At 40.8% G+C, this 21459-nt stretch overlaps 1 protein-coding gene across 1 annotated transcript in view; it reads left to right on the top strand.

Moving 5' to 3' along the window:
• GOLPH3 (golgi phosphoprotein 3) overlaps nucleotides 1–21459 on the top strand; it is a 42591-nt gene that overhangs the window by 5258 nt on the left and 15874 nt on the right. Inside the window, exon 2 of the mRNA XM_073343675.1 lies at nucleotides 16772–16903. Within this exon, the coding sequence (XP_073199776.1) occupies nucleotides 16772–16903 (132 nt within the window). The remainder of the gene's footprint in view (nucleotides 1–16771; nucleotides 16904–21459) is intronic.

The following is a 21459-nucleotide window of genomic DNA, read 5'->3' as shown; positions in this document are numbered from 1 at the left end:
TGCGTGCAAGCAATTTTCTGTGGAGGTATATAGTCTTTGAGTGACACCAGTGTGACGTTTTAGATAAAATCCAACTATTCCCATTTTTTGTTACAAAAAATACTATGGATTTTGGAGACACAGATAGGTGATATGCCTTTTGTATAGAAGACAAAAGAATTGGCAAAATGATGGCTGAAGGAGTTATGTATGTTTATGATCATTTTTTGCGTGTTTGTGGGTCTGTAGCATACACAGAATGTTCAGGATCATATTTTTAAATTACTACAATAATGCTACATTGCTGCTGAGTAGTTTTCCGTTATTGGTACATTTAAACTTCCAGGAACGGTGAGTGTTCAGTAGACACAATCTCTTTAAAGTGTATATTATGAAATAGTGACGTATTTAAAGATATCTGGAGTTGTTGGGTATCTTGAACAATCTTGGAGGCTGAAATGTTCCAAAGCTCAATCAGATATTTCAATTAATAGCAGTGTGACATGCTACTGGGACAATGGACACTAATGTTAACTGGCAGATGTGGTGTCCTTGGGGGAATAGCTAACATATTGGAACACAGGTTTCAGAGGAACAGCCGTGTTAGTCTGTATTCGCAAAAAGAAAAGGAGTACTTGTGGCACCTTAGAGACTAACCAATTTATTTGAGCATGAGCTTTCGTGAGCTACAGCTCACTTCATCAGATGTTTACCGTGGAAACTGCAGCAGACTTTATATACACACAGAAATCATGAAACAATACCTCCTCCCACCCCACTGTCCTGCTGGTAATAGCTTATCTAAAGTGATCAACAGGTGGGCCATTTCCAGCACAAATCCAGGTTTTCTCACCCTCCACCCCCCCACACAAATTCACTCTCCTGCAGCCAGCTAGCACCAGCAGGAGAGTGAATTTGTGTGGGGGGGTGGAGGGTGAGAAAACCTGGATTTGTGCTGGAAATGGCCCACCTGTTGATCACTTTAGATAAGCTATTACCAGCAGGACAGTGGGGTGGGAGGAGGTATTGTTTCATGATTTCTGTGTGTATATAAAGTCTGCTGCAGTTTCCACGGTAAACATCTGATGAAGTGAGCTGTAGCTCACGAAAGCTCATGCTCAAATAAATTGGTTAGTCTCTAAGGTGCCACAAGTACTCCTTTTCATATTGGAACACAGTGCATAACTAGGATTCTTCAGGGATCATCACATCTTCAGGAAATTCTGCAATTCCGCTGGAAACCCTTCAGAAGTTAAGCACTAAAAAGGAAGTCCAGTTCATCCAAACCTTTTAAAACTGTTGACTACAGGAGAAACATATTTCAGAGTGCTTCAGTTTTATAGTCCATTTTTACCATTTAACATTTTTACAGTTTTTTGCTTGGTAAGTGCTTAACGAATGATTTGTGTCTAATTTTGTAACTCCAAAGTTTTCTTTGCTGTGATTGAAAGCAATGATAATTTTTTAATTAACAGAATTCTTGTTTTAAAAGTAGCTATGTGTTGAGCATGAATGTACAAACTGATAAAAGGTGGTGGACCAAAATAACTCTACCAACCTTAGGAATATTGCACAATTCTGACAGTCCAATGTCCTACTCATGCCCTATTAATTCTTGTTCTCTGGCTTTTCTTTCAATTTTTGGGCCTAATCTTTAAATACAGGATCTATTGGAATTCACTTAGAGAGTTTTGGCATTCTATTACATTCTAATTCTAGTACAAACTTCTGCGACACAAGGGTACTTATTTTTTTGAAGTAGGAGGATGACAAATGGCTTGTTGTTTTACTGTATTCTGTTATAAAATGGTACTCACAAAAGGAGCAGTGAAAGAGGGTTACTCTTTGAACTTACTGAAGTGTATAAGGAAGATGGAGCAATAAATATTGGGAGGATAGGTTTTTTTTTTGTTTTTTTTTTTAAGTGTAATTTAAAAGAGAAGTACAGACCAGTTTGCTCTTAACAGCTCTTGTTCATCTTTCATACAGTCTCTAGCTCTGGGGTTAGTCCCCTTGAAAAGTACAAGGTTGGGAGTTAGCTGCTTTCCGTAACCGCTCCTTGGTTTTTTTGAGTCCTCTTAATAAGAAATGGAAACCTTTTCAATCATAGCAATATAGACAGCTGCTCTCACACTCTCTACAGATGTGCCACAACTAATCTATTTGGAGAAGCATGATGAATCATGAAACAAGCCTCAGTGGGTCCTCTGTTTTATTTCCATAGTGTAGATAATTGATACGCTAAATACAGATCAAATATTTTAACGGATTCCCAGTGTGCTGAAATAAAACTTATATAAATTGTACAATATGTTGAGGTACTTGCTATTAGCTGTTGCAATTTAGACCAATATAATAATTTCGCTGTAGGCTATAACTGTGAACTTTTCTTGGCACGCGCACACACAGAGAAGTTTAATCAGAAATTTTTGTAGCTTGGGCAGCAGTAGATATTTTTAGTTTTCTTGACTTTTTATGAGCTGGAGACTGGACTGTTAACTTATGGAAGAAAAGTAATGTTACGTCATTTTACCAGGTACTGAAATATCTCACAGATCATTACAGATGCTGGCTGGGAAAACTTCTGTAGAGGAGAGCAAGCTTTTGAAAACTTCAAAATTGAAAATTGTCCTACAGAGAGTAGAACATAGCTTTTTTATTATATTAACTTTCTTACCCAAATTTTAGCTGTGTAGGGCTTCAGGCTGTATGTGGTTTTCACTGTGCTGACACACAGAGACTAGCTGAGGTGCATCTGCTCTCTAGTAACTCATCTATATTGGACAGAGGTCTACATAGAGAAACTTGATCACAGTCTGGTACTAAAATTCTACATTCATTTTCACTCTTGACAGTTAATCATTTAACATTATGTCTTTTAACTAGGCATTTAATGACTAACCTCACAAGTTCATTTTTTTACAATTCCATACAAAAATCTTAACCTTTTTTTTAAGGTAGCACAGTTAAGTATTCGAAAACAAAAACTCGCAGTGTTACATGTACACCCTTTATTGTGTACTATATGTGCAGCTGTTCTGTTCCTTGCAATTGCAGAAAGCATGATCCTGGATGTAGGTATCTTTCACCCATATTAATAGGCCTAGTCCTTGGGGAAATAGGTATTGGGTATACTTTTTCAACCTTAATTCATTTTTCCTCCTCCTATGCCTCTTGTGCATATGGATTAATAAATTATTTAAATTTATTAATATGTAAAATTTCTTGGATAATTTCATAACAGTTTTTCCCTACAAACTTATGTTCATTCACGTATGTAGCATCTAGAATCTTTTTCATTACTTAAGCTGGCCCATTAAGCTTATAAAATGAGTATCTGGCAATCTGTTTCTCTCCCCCTCCCCCCCCAGGTGTTAAACATCTGCTGCTTCCATGGACTTCAGTGGCATTTGTGGGTACTCACCACTTTTGCAAATCAGGCTGGTAGGCTTTTTGCATGATTCTTCTCTCTCTCGGGTATTTCTTTTAGTACCTTTGTCATCAGCTGTGAACTATACATTTGCTTTTCAATCAGTGTCACAACCTCCTTAGATGCAATTCAGGAGCTAAGTTAGCTGTGTAGACAACTTAGCTGTGAACTGAGGTGGCCTTTATATACCAGCCTGTGTTCACTTTTCTATGTTACATACTTAGTGCTGGGGTGGGTAAGAATGGCTTTACTGTGTAATTCAACATGAGTTCAGTGGACTCAGTTGTACCCTGTCGTCGTCCCCCGTCCCCCCCGCCCCACCCCCAATATCCCACCATCTTAACTGTGGAGATTTCTATTCTTGTCAAAGGCATCTGAAGGCAGACTGGATCTCTTTGACTTGGCAGGGTTATGAGGCTGCCCCCTTTAAGCCTCTCCCAGATTTCTCTGTCTTTAAAGCAGCACAAACTGTAGGCTACAGACCTCTGGTGACAGAGCTAATTTAATTTTTTAAGGGAACCAGCAAATCTACTCTTCTTGAGCTTTGGGCTCAAGGTTTTACTGAAGCATTTTCCTGTCTTTTGTCTTCCACCTGGACCAAAGTGGCAAGGAAGGAGAAGATTCAGAAATGGTTGCTCAGCCTGTCACAAAGGATCTGCAGCTGCAAAAAAGTCCAGACTCCGGGGAAGATCTTATCACCTCAGTTCCCAGCTAGTGTGTGCATGGTGACAGCACTGAGATGTCTGAGTGGGTTCCAGTGAAGCATTGTCTCTCTGGAGAAACCAGTAAACTATGTCATCCACACGCCTTTCCTTCTCCACCTGCGCCCACCCCCTCCAACTTGGAGACTGTTCCATCCTTTCCCATGGGGAAACCCTGCTCCTAGGAATATAAAAGAAAAATGGCTAACCATTAACCGGACCTTAACTGGTAACCTCTGCTGCAGGGTGCGCCAGGCTGGCTGCAGCAACCCTGCCTGGCTGTGCTGGGCCAGTGGGTACCCCGGCCACTGCCACACCGGGCTGGGCCAGCGAGTACCCCGGCCCCTGCTGGGCCAGCGAGTACTCCAACCCCAGTTATGCTGGCTGCCCTGAGCCAACCGGGCTGGCGCGGCCACACCGGGCTAGTGGGACCCCAGCGCCTGCCGCCCCATGGCACCCCACCGCTGGAGCGACATCAGTTAACCGATATAATTTTAACTTTTTGTAACCGATATTTACATCGCTACGTGCTCCTCCTATCCCTGTCTGGTGGCTTCAAACCTGATTCCCAGGCAGATGGATGCTTGAAGGATCCAATTCTGTAGTCCTCAAATATTCTCAGAGAAATAGAACTTAGACTCACACATTATGTGTCATTTTACTCCTTCTCTCCACAACTCACTAGAGAATCTGGGACTTGAAGGGACGATAACCCTGAGCTCTGGTTTTGACTTCGACTTGAACCTTCACAAGCCAGAAAAAGGTCAAAGAAAAAACTTTTTTGTAATAAGAAACACAAATCAAAGACATTCAAAAGCAAGAAAAGGCCAAACAAATCGTTTTGATCTATTTCAATTGGAAGAAGTGGAATTTTCCCAGTGGGATTGGGGAAGAGGAGACTCACTTTTACCCTTCCTCACCTCTTGTGAAAGAAGGTGATCGTTACCCCGGGGGTTCAGACTGAACAAGTGGGAGCTGACAATGAGAGACAACCACCCAAAATTGAATGCTTTCCCCTTAAGTCTGCGCAGTGCATCTTCCTCCATCTAGCATTTGAAGATGTGTTGAATGTGAGGTCCAGGACTGCTGCTAAAGCACAAGGGATATGTATGGTAGCAGCCACTTCCTGAATCCAAGACAGTCATTCAATTGGTAGGCAAGTTTTTACCTAGAGAACCCATGAATATGAAGATAGTCTATTGTAAGGTGTAGTTACAATGCAACTTTAAATGTCCTTTTGCTCCAACAATGCTATTATGGTTCCATTTGAGCATTCCCTGCTGGTAACTCATCAGATTGCTGAATCCCATGTGTTTGAAGCTTCCAGAGTCTGAACAGAGCCTGTCTTGGGATCTCCTTTGAGTCGCACCGATGTATGCGGTGCAACTGTTTAGACCCTAGAATTGGTGTTGACTCCTTAAATTCCCCCTGTAGCCTAAACACATTTTCTCCTAGAACTCCAGCCGTCGGGTGATCTGGTTCCACAGTTTATTTCAAGAGATATGTGGTAAGTGTAATACATAAAATGCAGAGACACTTTGCACAAGAGTCTAAAACCATTGCGCTTAATTGCATGAGAAATACACAGATCTATACAAAATAATAAACCCGACATACATTTCCCTGCGTCAGTTTCCTGACCACTCCTAAGCATTCTTAGGGCTGGGGTCAGGATCCTTTGGGTCTGTCGAGGGTCCTCCACCTGCAATGCATGGCTTGTCTTCTGAAACATGGAGTCTTCTCCCTCCAGCTCACCTTCTCTGACCTTGGCCATCTTCTTCCCACCTCTTGCCCAAAACTTCCTATGTGGTGCTCTCCATCCTCCTCTCTCCAAGTCCTTTAATAACAGCTTAGTCCCTCAGTCAGGTGGTTACTGGATCAGCCTCATCAGATAATCCTAGACCCTTACCAAGTGACTTTATTGCTAGGCAACCTCTCTCTGGATAAACCAGTTCATCTAGGTGGGAGTCCGCCTATTTTAGAGTGATTCCATTTCATTGGGAGAGCAGTTAAGTCCGTGACCTTCTAAGATTAGCCCTTTGCCACCAGCCTTGGAATTCCAGTTTAATGTGGAGGTAACATGATAGCAGAGAAAATAAAGAACCCAATATCCAAAATTGCGTCTGCAGTCTGAAACTGATACAAATTCTGTTTTATGTTGGGGTCTCTTTATATGTAAGTTATACATTTGTGACAATCTGGTGAATCTGTCTGTATCATCCTTATTAAGATCTGTCCTGGATTGGACAGAGAAGGAGGTTGTTTGTTTCCTCAAAGAAGAAGGTAATCTCTAGTAGACTTCTGAGAAGTCTGTTTCCTAATGTTTTTCTTAACCGAAATATTGGCTTGCGACATGTTGGAAATAAATTTCCATTGAATCACAAAGAGAGCTTATTAGAAGCAGTTGCCTCAGTAAGTTGTCGCTGTGACACTGCTTATTGTAAACAATTACTGTTTTAATCCTCCCTTCTTCCGAGTAATGGATTTTTCTGCTGTGAACATCCCACAGTTAAGATAGTGAGGTATTTGGGGGACAGACAAAAACTTATTCTGACATGGGCAAGTTTTGTTTTTGAGCCATTCATGTCCTGCAGTCTGACCCTGAGGATTATTTCTGAGACGCTGCAGAATTGTTGTTTCTGCAGACCTGTCGCCTATAATTGAAGGATCTGTTACAAATGAAAATTAGTTCACTTTATAGCACAGCTGAATATTTGCATTAATAAGAAAGTAGTACCTTCCAGCACTAAAGCTATTGTTCTGGGAAAGATTGGAGGAGGATGTTCTCTTACCCCTAGCAGGGACAAAAGTTCTCATCTGCCTATCTAGGAAAGAGGGGGAAACATTACTTAAGAAGGTGGGATGTTTCTGGATAAATTTCTAGGCAAGAAAAGTTGCCTGTATAATTCCTGGTTGAATTTCTTTGGCCTGTGTTGTGCTCTGATAATCTTATCACAGTTGTGCCTTCTGGTCTTAATCTATAAGAATAAATTTCATCTTCTGACATATCCCTTCTGAGATAGGGAAGTGTTATTGCCTTGTATAATGGTACTTGTGAAACTTCATCTGGAATACTGTGTGCAATTCTGGCCTCCCATGTTTAGGAAAGATAAATTCAAACTGGAACAGGTGCAGGAGGGGTACTAGCATAATCAGAGTAATGGAAAACCTACCTTATGAGAGGAGACTCTCAGAGCTTGGCTTGTTTAGCTTAACCAAAAGAAAGCTGAGGGGAAATATAATTTCTCTCTATACATACAGCAGAGGGATAAATATCAGGGAGGGAGAGGAGTTAATTAAGTTAAGCACCAATGTGGACACAAAAACAAATGGATATAAACTGGCCATCAACAAGTTTAGGCTTGAATTTAGACAAAGGTTTCTAACCATTACAGGAGTAAAGTTCTAGAATAGCCTTCCAAGGGGAATAGTAGGGACAGAAAACATAACTGGCTTCAAGACTGAGCTTGATAAGTTTATGGAGAGGATGGTATGATCAGATTGCCTACAATGGCATGTAACTGATCTGTGACTGCTGGCAGCAAATATCTCCAACGCCTGGTGATGGGACACTAGATGGGGAGGGCTCTGAGAATTCTTTCCCAGGTGTCTGGCTGGTTGGTTTTGCCCACATGCTCAAGGTCTAACAGATCATCATATTTTGGGCCAGGAAGGAATCCCTGCCCCTGGTTATATTGGAAGAGACCCTGAGGTTTTTTTGTCTTCCTCTTCAGCTCTGGGGCAAGGGTCACTTGCAGGTTTAAACTAGTGTAAATGGTGGATTCTCTGTAATTTGAAGTCTTTAAATCATGATTTGAGGACTTCAGTAACTCAGCCAGAGATTATGTGTCTATTACAGGAGTGGGTGGGTAAGGTTCTGTGGCCTGCTATGTGCAGGAAGTCTGACTAGATGATCATGATGATCCCTTCTGGTCTTAAAGTGGAAATGGCAGAGGTGCTTCTTTGTTACGGTTTTCACAGAGAAGATTGGTGCCGATTGGACATCTAACATAGTGAATGCCAGTGAAAATGAAGTAGGATCAGAGTCTAAAATAGGGAAAAAACAAGTCAAAAATTACTTAATGTCTAAAAATCACAAGGGCCTGATGAAATGCATCCTAGAATACTCAAGGAGCTGACTATGGAGATATCTGAGCCATTAGCAATTACCTTTGAAAAGTCATGGAAGACAGGAGGCATTCCAGAAGACTGGAAAAGAGCAAATATAGTGCCTATCTATAAAAAGGGAAATAAGGACAACCCGGGGAATTACAGACCTGCCAGTTTAACTTCTATACCTGGAAAGATAATGGAGCAAAGAATTAAGTAATCAATTTTCAAACACCTAGAAGATAATGAGATGATAAGTAACTGTCAGGATGGATTTGTCAAGAACAAATCATGTCAAACCAACCTGATAACTTTCTTTGACAGGGTAACAAGCCTTGTGGATGAGGGGGAAATGGTAGATGTGGTATATCTTGACTTCAGTAAGACTTTTGATACTGTCTTGCATGACCTTCTCATAAAAAAACTAGGAAATACAACCTAGATGGAGCTAGTATAAGGTGGGTGAATAACTGGTTGGAAAATCGTTCCCAGAGAGTAGTTATCAGTGGTTCACAGTCATACTGGAAGGGCATAATGAGTGGGATCCCGTAGGGATCGGTTCAGGTTCTGGTTCTGTTCAATATCTTCATCTGTGTTTTAGATAATGGCATAGAGAGTACACTTATAAAGTTTGCGGGAGATACCAAGCTGCAAGTGCTTTAGAGGATAGGATTAAAATTCAAAATGATCTGGACAAACTGGAGAAATTGTCTGAAGTAAATAGGATGAAATCCAATAAGGACAAATGCAAAGTACTCCTCCAGGAAGGAACGATCAGTTGCACACATACAAAATGGGAAATGACTGCCTAGGAAGGAGTACTGCAGAAAGGGATCTGGGGGTCATAGTGGATCACAAGCTAAATATGAGTCAGCAGTGTAACACTGTTGCAAAAAAAGCAAACATCATTCTGGGATGTATTAGCAGGAGTATTGTAAGCAAGACATGAGAAGTAATTCTTCCGCTCTACTCCGCGCTGATTAGGCTTCAGCTGGAGTACTGTGGCCAGTTCTGGGTGCTACATTTTAGGAAAGATGTGGACAAATTGGAGAAAGTCCAGAGAAGAGCAACAAAAATGATTAAAAGTCTAGAAAACATGACCTATCAGGGAAGATTGAAAAAATTGGGTTTATTTAGTTTGGAGAAGAGAAGACTGAGAGGGGACATAACAGATTTCAAGTACGTAAAAGGTTGTTACAAGGAGGAGGGAGAAAACAGAGAAAACCTCTGAGGATAGGACAAGAAGCAGTAGGCTTAAATTGCATCAAGGGCGGTTTAGGTTGGACATTAGGAAAAACTTCCTAACTGTCAGAGTGGTTAAGCACTGGAATAAATTGCCTGGGGAGGCTGTGGAATCGCCATCATTGGGGATTTTTAAGGGCAGGTTGGACAAACACCTATCAGGGATGGTCTAGATAATACTTAGTCCTGCCTAGAGTGCAGGGGACTGGACTAGATAACCTCTCGAGGTCCCTTCCAGTTCTATGGGTCTGTGTCCAATGGGTGGAAAAATGAGTGAGGAAAAACCAGAAATGATGGATGAAATGGGAACCCAGTTTAATAATCCTTCATCAATATACTGATAGAAGGCAGACTATGAACATCAAAATGGTTAGAAGCCTTAGGGCAAGACTGGACTTCTTTTGCTACAGACAGCTATTTAAGCAAATAATGTATATTTTCCACCTTCAGATGACCAGAAGAACATGCTGTTTCCTGTTAGATGAGGACCTAACACGTTTTAATGCTAGTTTTTGTCACCAGCAGGTTAGACTGTTGCAACTGACTACCTGGGGATGAGCATAACCACAACATAGAAGCTGCAGCTGATGCAGCTGAGTGGCAAGTCTCCTAAGCAACAAAGGGTGACATGAAGGATTGCGCATGCGATCCAAGGATTTCAAGACTCTCTATTAATTTCCAATACAATTTTGATTTCCTGGTCCCAATCTACAGGTCTGTTAATGGGTTGGTACTTAATTACCTCTGAGACAATTTCTGTGACCCACTGAGACAATTGCACTGCACAGTGCCAATACAATTTAAGATACTCAAGACAAGACTCTCAAAGCTGGGGCAGAATAGTCTTTCTAGCACAGTGATTCTCAAACTTTTTTACTAGTGACCCCTTTCACATAGCAAGCCTCTGAGTGTGACACCCCCCCCCATCAATTAAAAATGTTTTTTTATATATTTAACACCATTATAAATGCTGGAGGCAAAGCGGGGTTTAGGGTGGAGGCTGACAGCTCCCGACCCCTCATGTAAGAACCTTGCGACCCCCTGAGGGGTCCTGACCCACAGTTTGAGAACCCCTGCTCTAACAAGACCTCAACTATGAAACTTCTTGCCAGAGGACACCTGACTCAGCCCAAGCCTAACTGTGTTGAGTTCAAAATGTATTGCTCATCTTTTCTATAAAGCCTTCTCCCTCACCTCCCTCCCCCCTTCAAAAAAGAAAAGGGGGGGGAGGAAGATAGGCAAAACTTCCCTGAAAGGTTGGAATGAGGAGGGACAGTGAAGAGATGGGAACAGCTTTGGGGCTTTTTTCCCCTCTTACATAACTTTATTGTTTAGACTCAAGGTAAACACTTTCATTTTAAGTATCAAATTTTTGGAGATTCATTTGTTAGGGTGACTTAGAAAAATCAGGATTATAAAAAATGAGAAACCAAAAAGAAATACTATTTCACATTCTAAAAAGTAGGGTTTTTTGCCCTATGGTTTTCTCATAGAAAATCTTTCTGGATTCCAAGAAGTATCTGATAGATTCTGCTTTTACTCATCTTCCTAGGCAGAGCTATTTCTGAGCATGTTGTTAGGAAAAGCTTGATTTTTTTTTTTCCTTTGCATCAAACATGTCCTCTGGAAAGGTGGCCGAAGCATGAAGGGGCATACCAATGTTTAGCACATCTGGCACGTAAATACCTTACAATGCCGGCTACAAAAGTGCCATGAAAACGCCTGTTCTCACTTTCAGGTGACATTGTAAACAAGAAGCGGGCAGCACTGTCTCCTGCAAATGTAAACAAATTTGTTTGTCTGAGTGATTGGCTGAGCAAGAAGTAGGACTGAGTGGACTTGGCGCTAAAATTTTATTTTTTTATTTTTGAATACTGTTATTTTTGTACATAATTCTACATTCACATATCCTCTTGCTTGACACACTGTTCCCTACAGGATGGTTGTCTAATTTTCCCTAATTTCAGACATGATTAATCAGTTCAGTTGGTAGGTATGCCCAAACTTAATTGACCCGTGGTTGTGTTGTATGGGCACAACTCAGCTGTGTATTAAAACTGGGTCAGATGAGTGTTACAGGAATGTTGTATTTATAGATTACATTGTAGTACCCAGCAGAGCTGAAGATGCACTGTTATCACATACAGTGGAACCCCAGTTATCTGATCTAATTGGGACCAGGGCACCATCGGATAATCAAAAATCTGGATAATCCAGAGAATGGGCAAAGGACTTCAGCCCCGGGGCAGCAGGGTTCGGGCCATCAGCCCTGGGATTGTTAATACAGAGAGCCAGGTAATGGAGGCTCAGATAAAAAGAGTCCTACTGTACTTCTATTTTTTTTAATTTTTTTAATTTGAGACTTTATTATTGCCAGCCAAGTTTATGGACTAGCAAGGCATAGTGACAGTAGGAAATGAATCTCCTCAGGTGAAAGTACTTGTACCAATATCTTGAATTGCTATATGGAATTAGAACTATCTGATCTGATAGAGCTACAACAGTTGTGGCTTCCTGCCCACAATGGGGAGAAACGACTGTAGATTGCACTGGTTCAACTGGACCTGAATGAAACACATTCTCAGGTTTACAACCACTTGGTACAAAGAATGCTTTCAAAATGCCTGGCATAGCTACTGTGTTTGTGTGGGTTGAAGATGTACAGGGATTACAAGTTTACAGTGCTTCAAATGGTTGGTTTTAATGCTTTTAGTCTAGTCCAGATAAGGACTTGAAAGGCTTGAAAATTTAAAAAAGTTCTTTTCCTGCCAACTTTGGCTTCATCTAGCACAATTTTTCTGAGTTAAGTGAAGCAGAAACTGGCACATTTACTTATCTGTCTGTGTGCCATTGTGGAAGTGAATATAAATCTGCACAATTGAAGAGTAATATTTTAGTTATCTGCTCACTGCAGAACTGTAGGAGGAACTCGTATATGTTCTGGTGTCATATTAAAATGTGACTTAAAAAAATACATTGAGAGAATGATCTTTCCATAGTTAAGATCACAACCAGATTCCAGTATGAACCTTATTTTTAGCTTCCTGTAACTTTGGTTAGCAAAAATTTGTTTGACCTGAAAATTGCCAGGTTCAATTTGAAGGCAAAGCTGAATTTTTGTAGGTGATTTGAAGAAATCAGTGTAACTGTTCATTTACAGGTCATTAAAATAATACCTTGATGTGAAATGTTGATTTGCCAAACAATATTGAACTCAAAGGCATTTGTTCTAATACAACCTTTGAGCAGAGAAAATTAGCTCTTTAATATTTTGCCTGTTCGTTGAGAGAGTTAAAAAAACTTACCTTCTGCTTAGTAATTTTAAATTAAGTGTTTAAAACTGGTTAGCAGACTTCTACAAAAAGTCATAGAAGGTGGTGAAACAAGACTTCCAAGGTAGGTTGTGGCATCCTCATCAGTGGAGGTTTTTACGAACAGGTTAAGCAAAAAACTGTCAGGGATTTTCTACGTTTACTTGATCCTGCATCAGCTCAGGGGGCTGGGCTTCATGACTTGTCAAGGTCCCTTGCAGCCCTACATTTCTATGATTCTATAAGATGAGTAAATCAAGGATAGTTAGCAGTGTTTCTGGTGAGGGTTGTGTGAGTGGGGAGGAATAGTACCATGTAATAGTGCTCTGAGTTGTTCAATGTGATCTGATTTGAATTAATTAAATTGTTATTATGGTGACAAATACTTATTCTCTTCCTCTTCTACTGAACCAGGAGGTGTGAGTTAACTGCTTCTTGCTAAATCAACCTTTTATGTGAATGTTTCTATTATGTGTGGTCTTTGCTGTGAACTCGAATATGATCATGCTTCTGTCTGAATGCCATCAAAAGCCCAATTAGTATGGCAGGTTTAAAATGTCCAGAATGTTTGTTTTTTTTGTTTTGTTTTAAATACTCTCCTTGGTGACTGTGTTCATAGCACTGCAATCTGTGCTCCTTGAAACATGATGCTACTTTACATTTGAGTCAACTAAATTCTGTCTGAATCTTTCATCAAGGACTAATTAAAAAAAAGATGAGAACTTAGGTGGTCTAATTATTTTAATGTCTTTTAATCCTCTAGATGGAGCATAGTTATTGTTTGTTAAGACTGTAATCTTTTGAGTTGCCTTTCGAGATCACTTGATTGAAAACTGTTACATGGTTAATGGCTTAACTCATACGCAGGCGTGTAGTTAGGGTGACCAGATTTCCCGATTTTTATAGGGACAGTCCTGATATTTGGGGCTTTTTCTTATATAGGCTTCTATTACCCCCCCCCCCCACCCTCTGTCCCAATTTTTCACGCTTGCTGTCTGGTCACCCTAAGTGTAGTCATGTGTGTTTTTTGGATTATTGGTGAAGTGGGGAAGTTTATATCTATAGGGATTACTGTGATAATAGTGAAACTAACTTCAACTGATCCAAACAATTCATTTAAAAAAACATCAAGGTTCCTAAATAACAACTCTCTATAAAACACTAGGATTTAAAAGCAAGGAAATAAATAGTTATGAACCTCATGAATCTTAAACTGTTCATATCATAAACACATTTTTATCAAATATAAGGAAAGGCATATTTCATTGTGGCACAGCCTTAACTCTGGTCAGTGGGTTTTTGTGTTTTTGTTACATTTCAGTATATAATTTTTCTTTCAAAGGATGCTGTTCAGTGAGAAATGCTAGTAGGAAGTGCCAATGGAGAGCCTGAGACATAAGCCCTTGTATCAGAGGCCATTTATGAAGCAGGTCCTGCTTACAGAATCTGGCAAAAACAGGGCTTATGTCTCAGGCTCTCTTCCTACTACAGTGCCATTCTGATCAGGCCAGTAATCCATCTAGTCTAGTATCCTGCTTCTGACGATGGCCAGGACCAGATGTTTCAAAGCCCATAGTGGACAAGTTAAGGAATAACCTATCCATAAAAGAAGCTTCTTTCTAGCTCCCATTAGTTAGTGGTTGGCATATGCTCTTGAGCATGATTTTTTTGTTTTTATTTTTTTAAATAACTGTATTAAGATGTTTTTCATCTAATATAGTGGTGGGCAACCTGCAGCAGGCCACATGTGGCCCATCAGGGTAAGCCACTGGCAGGCCGCCAGACCGTTTGTTCACATTTGCACAGCCACCCGCAGCTTCCCGTGGCCACAGTTCGCTGTTTCCACAGCTCCCATTGGCTGGGAACAGTGAACCGTGGCCACTGGGAGCTGAAGGCGGCCTTGCAAATGTAAACAAACGGTCTAGTGGCCCGCCAGCGGCTTACCCTGATGGGCTGCAGGTTGCCCACCACTGATCTAACAGCTGTGGATTTTGTCAATATTTATATAACATAAATATTCCTTTTTGAATCTTACTGAATGAACCCGTGGTTATTACTGACACTTTGCAGCAATGAGTTCCACAGGTGCTTAATGCTCTGTTTATTTTTATATATAAAACACTTGTCATTTTTTATATATTTTGATCAGTTGACAGAATTTTTGTTACTGTTCATAATTACTGTGAGAATAATGTATATTTAATTTGATAAAAACTACATATTCAACATTAATGTATAACAAAATCATGAATGCACGCATGCACTCGTTTTAGCTTGGTATAGCTATACACATCGACATATTTGGTTCGAGAGCAATATAAAATCTTATGCTTCATGGTTTAATCAAATCTTTTTTGGGGGTTAGCATGAGACTTTCATGATTATCTCATATCTGCCTACTGGGGTGTTTCTTGCATCTTCCTTTAAAACATCTGGTGCTTGCAAGTGCTGAAGACAAGATGCTGGTCCAGATGGACCATGGGTGTGATCCAATATGACTTTTCCTATATTCCTTTGATTTTGATTTTCTTCTAAAGGGTTTGGTTTTGTCCTATATTTTAAGTTTGCTTATGAAAAAGTAGTTCATGAAACATCCTTAAATTGCTATCTTGTGGCATGTATAAATTATATTTTACAATAGGCTTCAAAAATACTTAGCCAGTTGTATTCAGAACATGAAACTGACTAGAAAAATAGCGAATTATGATAGAATTGGTTTGGAAAACTACTTTATTCAAAGTACTCCTCACAAGCAGAATAAAGTGTTGCATATAATTAGGGGTCTACCAGATTCATGGCTATGAAAATTGTGGCATGGACCGTGAAATCTGGTATTTGTATACTTTTTACCCTAGGGTAAAAGTATACAAAGGTACACAGTGTTTCTCAAACTGGGGTTCCCAACCCAAAAGAGCATCGCAAGTCTACTGTAGGGTGGTTGCAGTATTGTCCCCTTACTTCTGTGCTGCTTTCAGAGCTGGGTGCCTGTCCAGCAGCTTCCATTCTCTGGCTGTCCAGCACTGAAGGCAGAGCAGAGAGTGGCAGCTGCTGGCTAGGTGCCCAGCTCTGAAGGCAGCACTGTTGCTAGCGGCAGTGGAGAAGTAAGGGTGGCAGTATCATACCATGCCACCTTACTTCTGTGTTGCTGCTGCTGGTGGCACTGCCTACAGAGCTGGGCACCTGGCCAGCAGCTGCTGCTCTCCGGCTTCCCAGCTCTGAAGACAGCGCAGAGGTAAGGGTGGCAATATAGCAATCCCCCTACAATAGGCTTGCAACCTCCTTTTGGGTTGGGACCCCCAGTTTGAGAAGCACTGCAGAGAAATCACACATTTATTGCGGGTTGGTCACGGCATAAATAGCAAATTTCGCACATGTATTACATGGCTATTTATGCCGTGACCAACTCGCAAAATATGTGATTTCTCTGCATTTTAAGTAGACCCCTTCATATGATCTGGGATTGCTTATTGATTATTATGCATAATCATGCTATTTACATTAATAGCAGTCTGAAAGGCAGTATTAAGCATTTCATCAGGGCCTTTCTACTTATGAATGTAAATGTAATGTTATCATTGCTCAGGAAACACAGATGATACTATTCAACCAGTAGAGTGTCTAAATTAGACTACAATTTAAACTTTGGGGTCTGAAAAATTAATTACAAAAATAATTTATATATACTGCTTGTGCAAATTTTTAACTCAGCACACTGAAGATAACTAAAAAGCTGTCATTTACTGCAATATATGTTTTAATTTTCTAATGTTTCACCACTCTTCAAAGATAGAGATTGAGAAACCAATTAAATAAATGTGGGGTAGGTTTTCTCTATAAAGTGGTGGGTGAAAAGCTAATTTTTCTAGGTTTGCACTGGTAGGGAGACAAAAATTGACCTTTGTCTGAAATTCTAAGATTTGACTAGGGAAGACAGCAAGACTTTCTGTTTTCAGTTACAGATGAAAAACTTTTGCTTAAAGTTGTCTTTCCTTCTGCAGGGTTACACGTCTTTTTGGAATGATTGTATCTCCTCTGGGTTGCGTGGCTGTATGTTAATTGAATTGGCATTGAGAGGACGTCTTCAACTGGAGGCGTGTGGAATGAGGCGCAAAAGTCTATTAACAAGAAAGGTGAGAGAGAGACAAACAAAATCTTATTTTTTTCTGTAGTGTTCTAAGCAATAGGCTAGGTGTAAATTAAAATTTGAATAATGAAAAAAAAATCTTTTCCTGTGTTGAGATATGTTACCCAATCATGGTCAGGGCCCAAATGTGCTAAGGGCTGTAGAGTATACTGATTATGTTGTGTGTGTATATGCTTCAGCACCATCCCTACTCTGAAGAACTTTTAAAAGGAGTTAATGAATTGATGTGCAGAACTTCAAAAAATTTGAAGCATCTGAGCCCCTGTTCAGTAAAATACTTAAGTATGTGCCTAATGTAGCACAAGATCCGTCTCACTGAAGTCAATGGAACTAGTCATGTACTCCGAGTTGGGCATGTGCTTATGTACCTTATTGAATCAGGGCTCTAATTAAGCTGAAAATCTGAGTCAGTCTTTAATCTATCACTTCTGCATCTGGATTTTGCAGGTTTTAAATTAAAGTAACTCTTTATGGAGATTCCTGTAATACTTGGGGGTTATTAATCATAGCGGCGTTAATGGATATTTATAAAATCAAGTTATTGAAAAATGGTTAAATGTTGCCTTTTTACCATAAAATAAATGTACTTTTGTGGGTGGACTGCCCTGTCAGCGTTATCTTTTGGTCAACTTTTTTTAAAGCAGAGTTTGAAAACTTTCCAAACCTCCTCCCAGCCTCCTCTACTTCTGAAGAATTGGACCTCTGTTCAGGCAGACAGATCTAATTACTGTTAAGTCTAGTCCAGCAGTATTCAGCCTTGATTTGTTTGCACAGAATCTTTCCCCTTCTCAAAGCCTCATACAGTTTCTTTGGTTTGTCAGACGTTCAAGAATATTTCTTAAAGGCTATATTTATTCTGGATCCTCATACCAATACTGTTTTTCTTCCTAGAATTTTGTTAACTGCTTTTAATGAGAGTCTAAAAGATGTATTATGTGAAATTATATGAATATGTGCACGTGTGCAATCAAGAAAAAAACCAAATAGCCATCTTGCATTTTGTTTTGTTGTTGGTGTGTTTTTAAAAAATAAAATGAAAGACAACTTGGAGTTAAAAGATGTTTCAGTCTTAGGTGCTTTGTTTTTCTGGTGTGTGTCGCTGTTGAAAGAATACTTCTTTCGTCTCTATATTCCCATCTTTCCATATATGAAAGACTTAACCTAAAATGGATGAAAAGGTTATGTGGTACTTAAGGAATAGCAAAGCTAAAAGCCCTAAATGCTAATACACCTTCGCCTGGATATAAGGCGAACTGATATAACACGAATTTGGATATAATGCAGTAAAGCAGCGCTCTGGGGTGCAGGGCTGCGCACTCTGGCAGATCAGCGTATCAGCATGTTTGGCTCCGACGCTGCTCTGAGCAGCGTGTTAAGGGTGCTGGGCCGAGGGGCAGAGGGTCTCGGGGGGCAGTCGGGACAGGGAGAGGGGGTGGGGTTGGACGGTTCGGAGGTTCTGGCGTGGGGGGGTACTGGGGCATTGGATAGGGTGTGGGAGTCCTGGGGGGGCCTGTCAGGGGGCAGGTGTGTGGATAGGGGTGGGAGCAGTCAGGGGACAGGGAGCGTGGGGGAGGGTTGGATGGGTCGGGGGTTTTGAAGGGTCAGTCGGGGTGGGAAGTGACTATTAACAATGGAAATGCTTGAGGCCAAAGCAATTTTGATATAACGCGGTTTCACCTATAACGTGGTAAGGATTTTGGCTCCCGAGGACCACGTTATATCAGGGTAGCAGTGTGATAAAAATGTTGATCTTTCACATCTCATACTTACAGGGGCACTTTCAGGGTTCATTTGCTTAGAATATGACCTACTTTTTTTTTTTTTTCAAAAAAAGCCATGCATTGTTTATTCCATCACAGTGGAGTGTGCATGCTTTTTACCAAAACAGATGCTAAAATATTAGCAACCTCGTAATAAAAAGCGCACAAGAACATCTTGAAAAAAGTGATTTATTTTGAGCTTCGAAGAGAGACCTAAATACTGTGGCAAAAATATTGAAATCATGAGGCCTATTGAAATGGAGGGGCTAGAGCATTCAGTTTATCCATCTTATTTTGAAACATCACAGATTTTAATCTGCTAAATTTTGAGGATCACCCAGACCAGTAAGGGATTCTGTCAACACCTGCCTTGTAACTTTGGGTGCCTTAATGCTATGCTGCTTTGGATCACAGCTGACACACCAATAGCCAGCCCATAAGCTTAAAAGTTTCACCCTAGCTTCCACCAGCATAGTGACTCTTTGCAGGGTAACCCCAACAGCCTTCCAGTCCTGAGTCTCTCCAAACACATCTGCCCACAGTTCTGAACTACCAGACATTTGGACTTCCCCCTCTGGTTCATCATTCCCAAAGGTGTGAAAAGAGCCCCATATTATCAGTTCACTTTGGCACATGCACTCTACACAGTTTGCACAAGAGACCTGCTTGGGATAAAAAATAAACAAAAACATTTATTTAATAGAAAAATCAGATTCAAAGATGAAATAGTAAGGGAAAGCAAATGCGTATAAATTACACAAAATAAACATAAAGATGCAACTTCAGGCTTTACACTTCTATGTTAGATAAATTCACTTTTTTAATACCAGATATCTATTGCCTCTGAACAGATTCCCAGCATGCGCCCGCGTCCTAAAGGGGGATCCAGCATTCACAGACAGTCAAGACTATCCATGAGTTCTGGATAGCCTTCTCTTCAACCTTTTCTCTTTTAAGTGTTTTCAGGGGAGTTTTCTCTCAGACTATAGTGGTTCATGGTAGGGGGAAATTCCCTCTTGACTGCAGTGGTCCATCACTTGTCTTTTTCTGGGTTATACCATGGATCGTTACTTGTGTCTGACTTTGGCTAAACATCTGGCTGAGGAGGAGTACCTCCCTTCTTTCAGGTGTATTTGAAATTGTAGTACAGATTATGAGCATAGAATACTATGTATATAAATGTATAGATTCACAACCACAGTCTGTATACATATCTCATAATGACCATCAAGTTCAGAACATTACAAGCTTTCATAAAAGACCTTACTCACCATATTTTTATGTACAATAACATTGTATACAAGCAGTTGATGCAGTTGCTTATTATTTGTGGTTCAGACCGCCTGTTCTCCCCGGGGGGTGCCTGAACTCTGATTGTCAGCCACACAAGTTAAATATTGGTTGACTTCATTACCCTTCTTCTGAGCAAAAGTAATTTTCTTTATGGATCTACTGAGACCCTCTAATACGTTTATAATCTTTCATTATAAATGTCAAGGGTCTTATCTTTCCATTCTCCTGACAAAGTTCACATTCACTCCAGGTGATGGGCGTTCAAAATGGTGTTATTCTTAGGCAGGTTTTTAAATTTAGGTGGTGCTCTCTGCCCAGAACACTTCTTTCCAATCAAATCCCCAGATTATTGGCATTCTGCGTCAATGTACTTGTGGTTCTCGTGGAATCATGTGGCCACAGAACTGCTTAACCTTGCATGTCAGGAATCAAATATCTGCTGCCAGCCTCATTTCCCATATTCATGTTACTTACTGCTCCAAAGATAGTTTGTTGAATCAGGAATTACATATGGCAGCCCTCTCCCTCTTGCCCCCCAATATTTCTCATGCTGTTGCAGACAAGTAAGTATGGAGGTGAAAGGTCTGAGCTGAGAGTAACTAGATGTTCAAGTAGGTTTTAAGGCATCCCCTTCCTACACTTGATCAACAGAGACCAATCCAAAATCAACTAGTGGGAGACTTTCAAGTGACTTCCTTGGGCATTGGAGTAGGTCCTAGGAAAGTGCACACATGTTCAGGTCAGGTAATCCTTTGGAATTGGGAAAGGAGAATGAACTGAGCAAAATAAATTATAAAAGAGTGTGCTGCTCAGTGCAGGGCAAGGGGAGATGGATTGTAGTACACACTTTAAATCAGAGGTCCCCAAACTGTGTGGCATGCCCCCCGAGGGGGCACAGAGGAATGTTGCGAGGAGGGAGTGGCACCCAGCTCCGCTCCTGGTCACGACCCTGGCTGCAGCTCCTGGCCCTGCACCCACGGCCCTCCCATCTGCAGGCGCCCCGGCTCCCAGCCTCAGCCCATTGCCGGGGCTCTGACCCCACCCCCGGCTGTGGCCCCAGCCTTGGCCCCATTACCCCTGTCCGTGGCTTCTCCCCCGTGGCCCCGCTCCTGGCCCTGGCTGGGGGTGCGGATGGGTACAGGGGAAGGGGCGTGACCCTGAAAAGTTTGGGGACCACTAAATCATTATATTTACATTAAAAATTACTGATCTGTAGGTGGGGAACATACATAGCTGGTTGTTATGGAAACTGTATGCTTCATGTTCTCTGCCTTTAGTAATCACGGCTTGCTGTGCTCCCAAAAAGTGTGGTACTTTTTATCACAAGCCTCTTCCATTTATTCTTCTACATAATGTCCCAAACCAAAAACTATTTGAAAGCAAAATGCAACTGTCAAATGTTAAGCAAGAGCATAAAGCAGACTTAAATGCTAAATTTGGAGATAAATACAGCAACATCTAACATGCAAATTTATGGACTCTGCTAAAC

Source organism: Lepidochelys kempii, chromosome 5 (genome assembly GCF_965140265.1).
Source record: "Lepidochelys kempii isolate rLepKem1 chromosome 5, rLepKem1.hap2, whole genome shotgun sequence".
NCBI lineage: Eukaryota > Metazoa > Chordata > Testudines > Cheloniidae > Lepidochelys > Lepidochelys kempii.
This window is presented reverse-complemented; position numbering and strand designations above follow the sequence as displayed.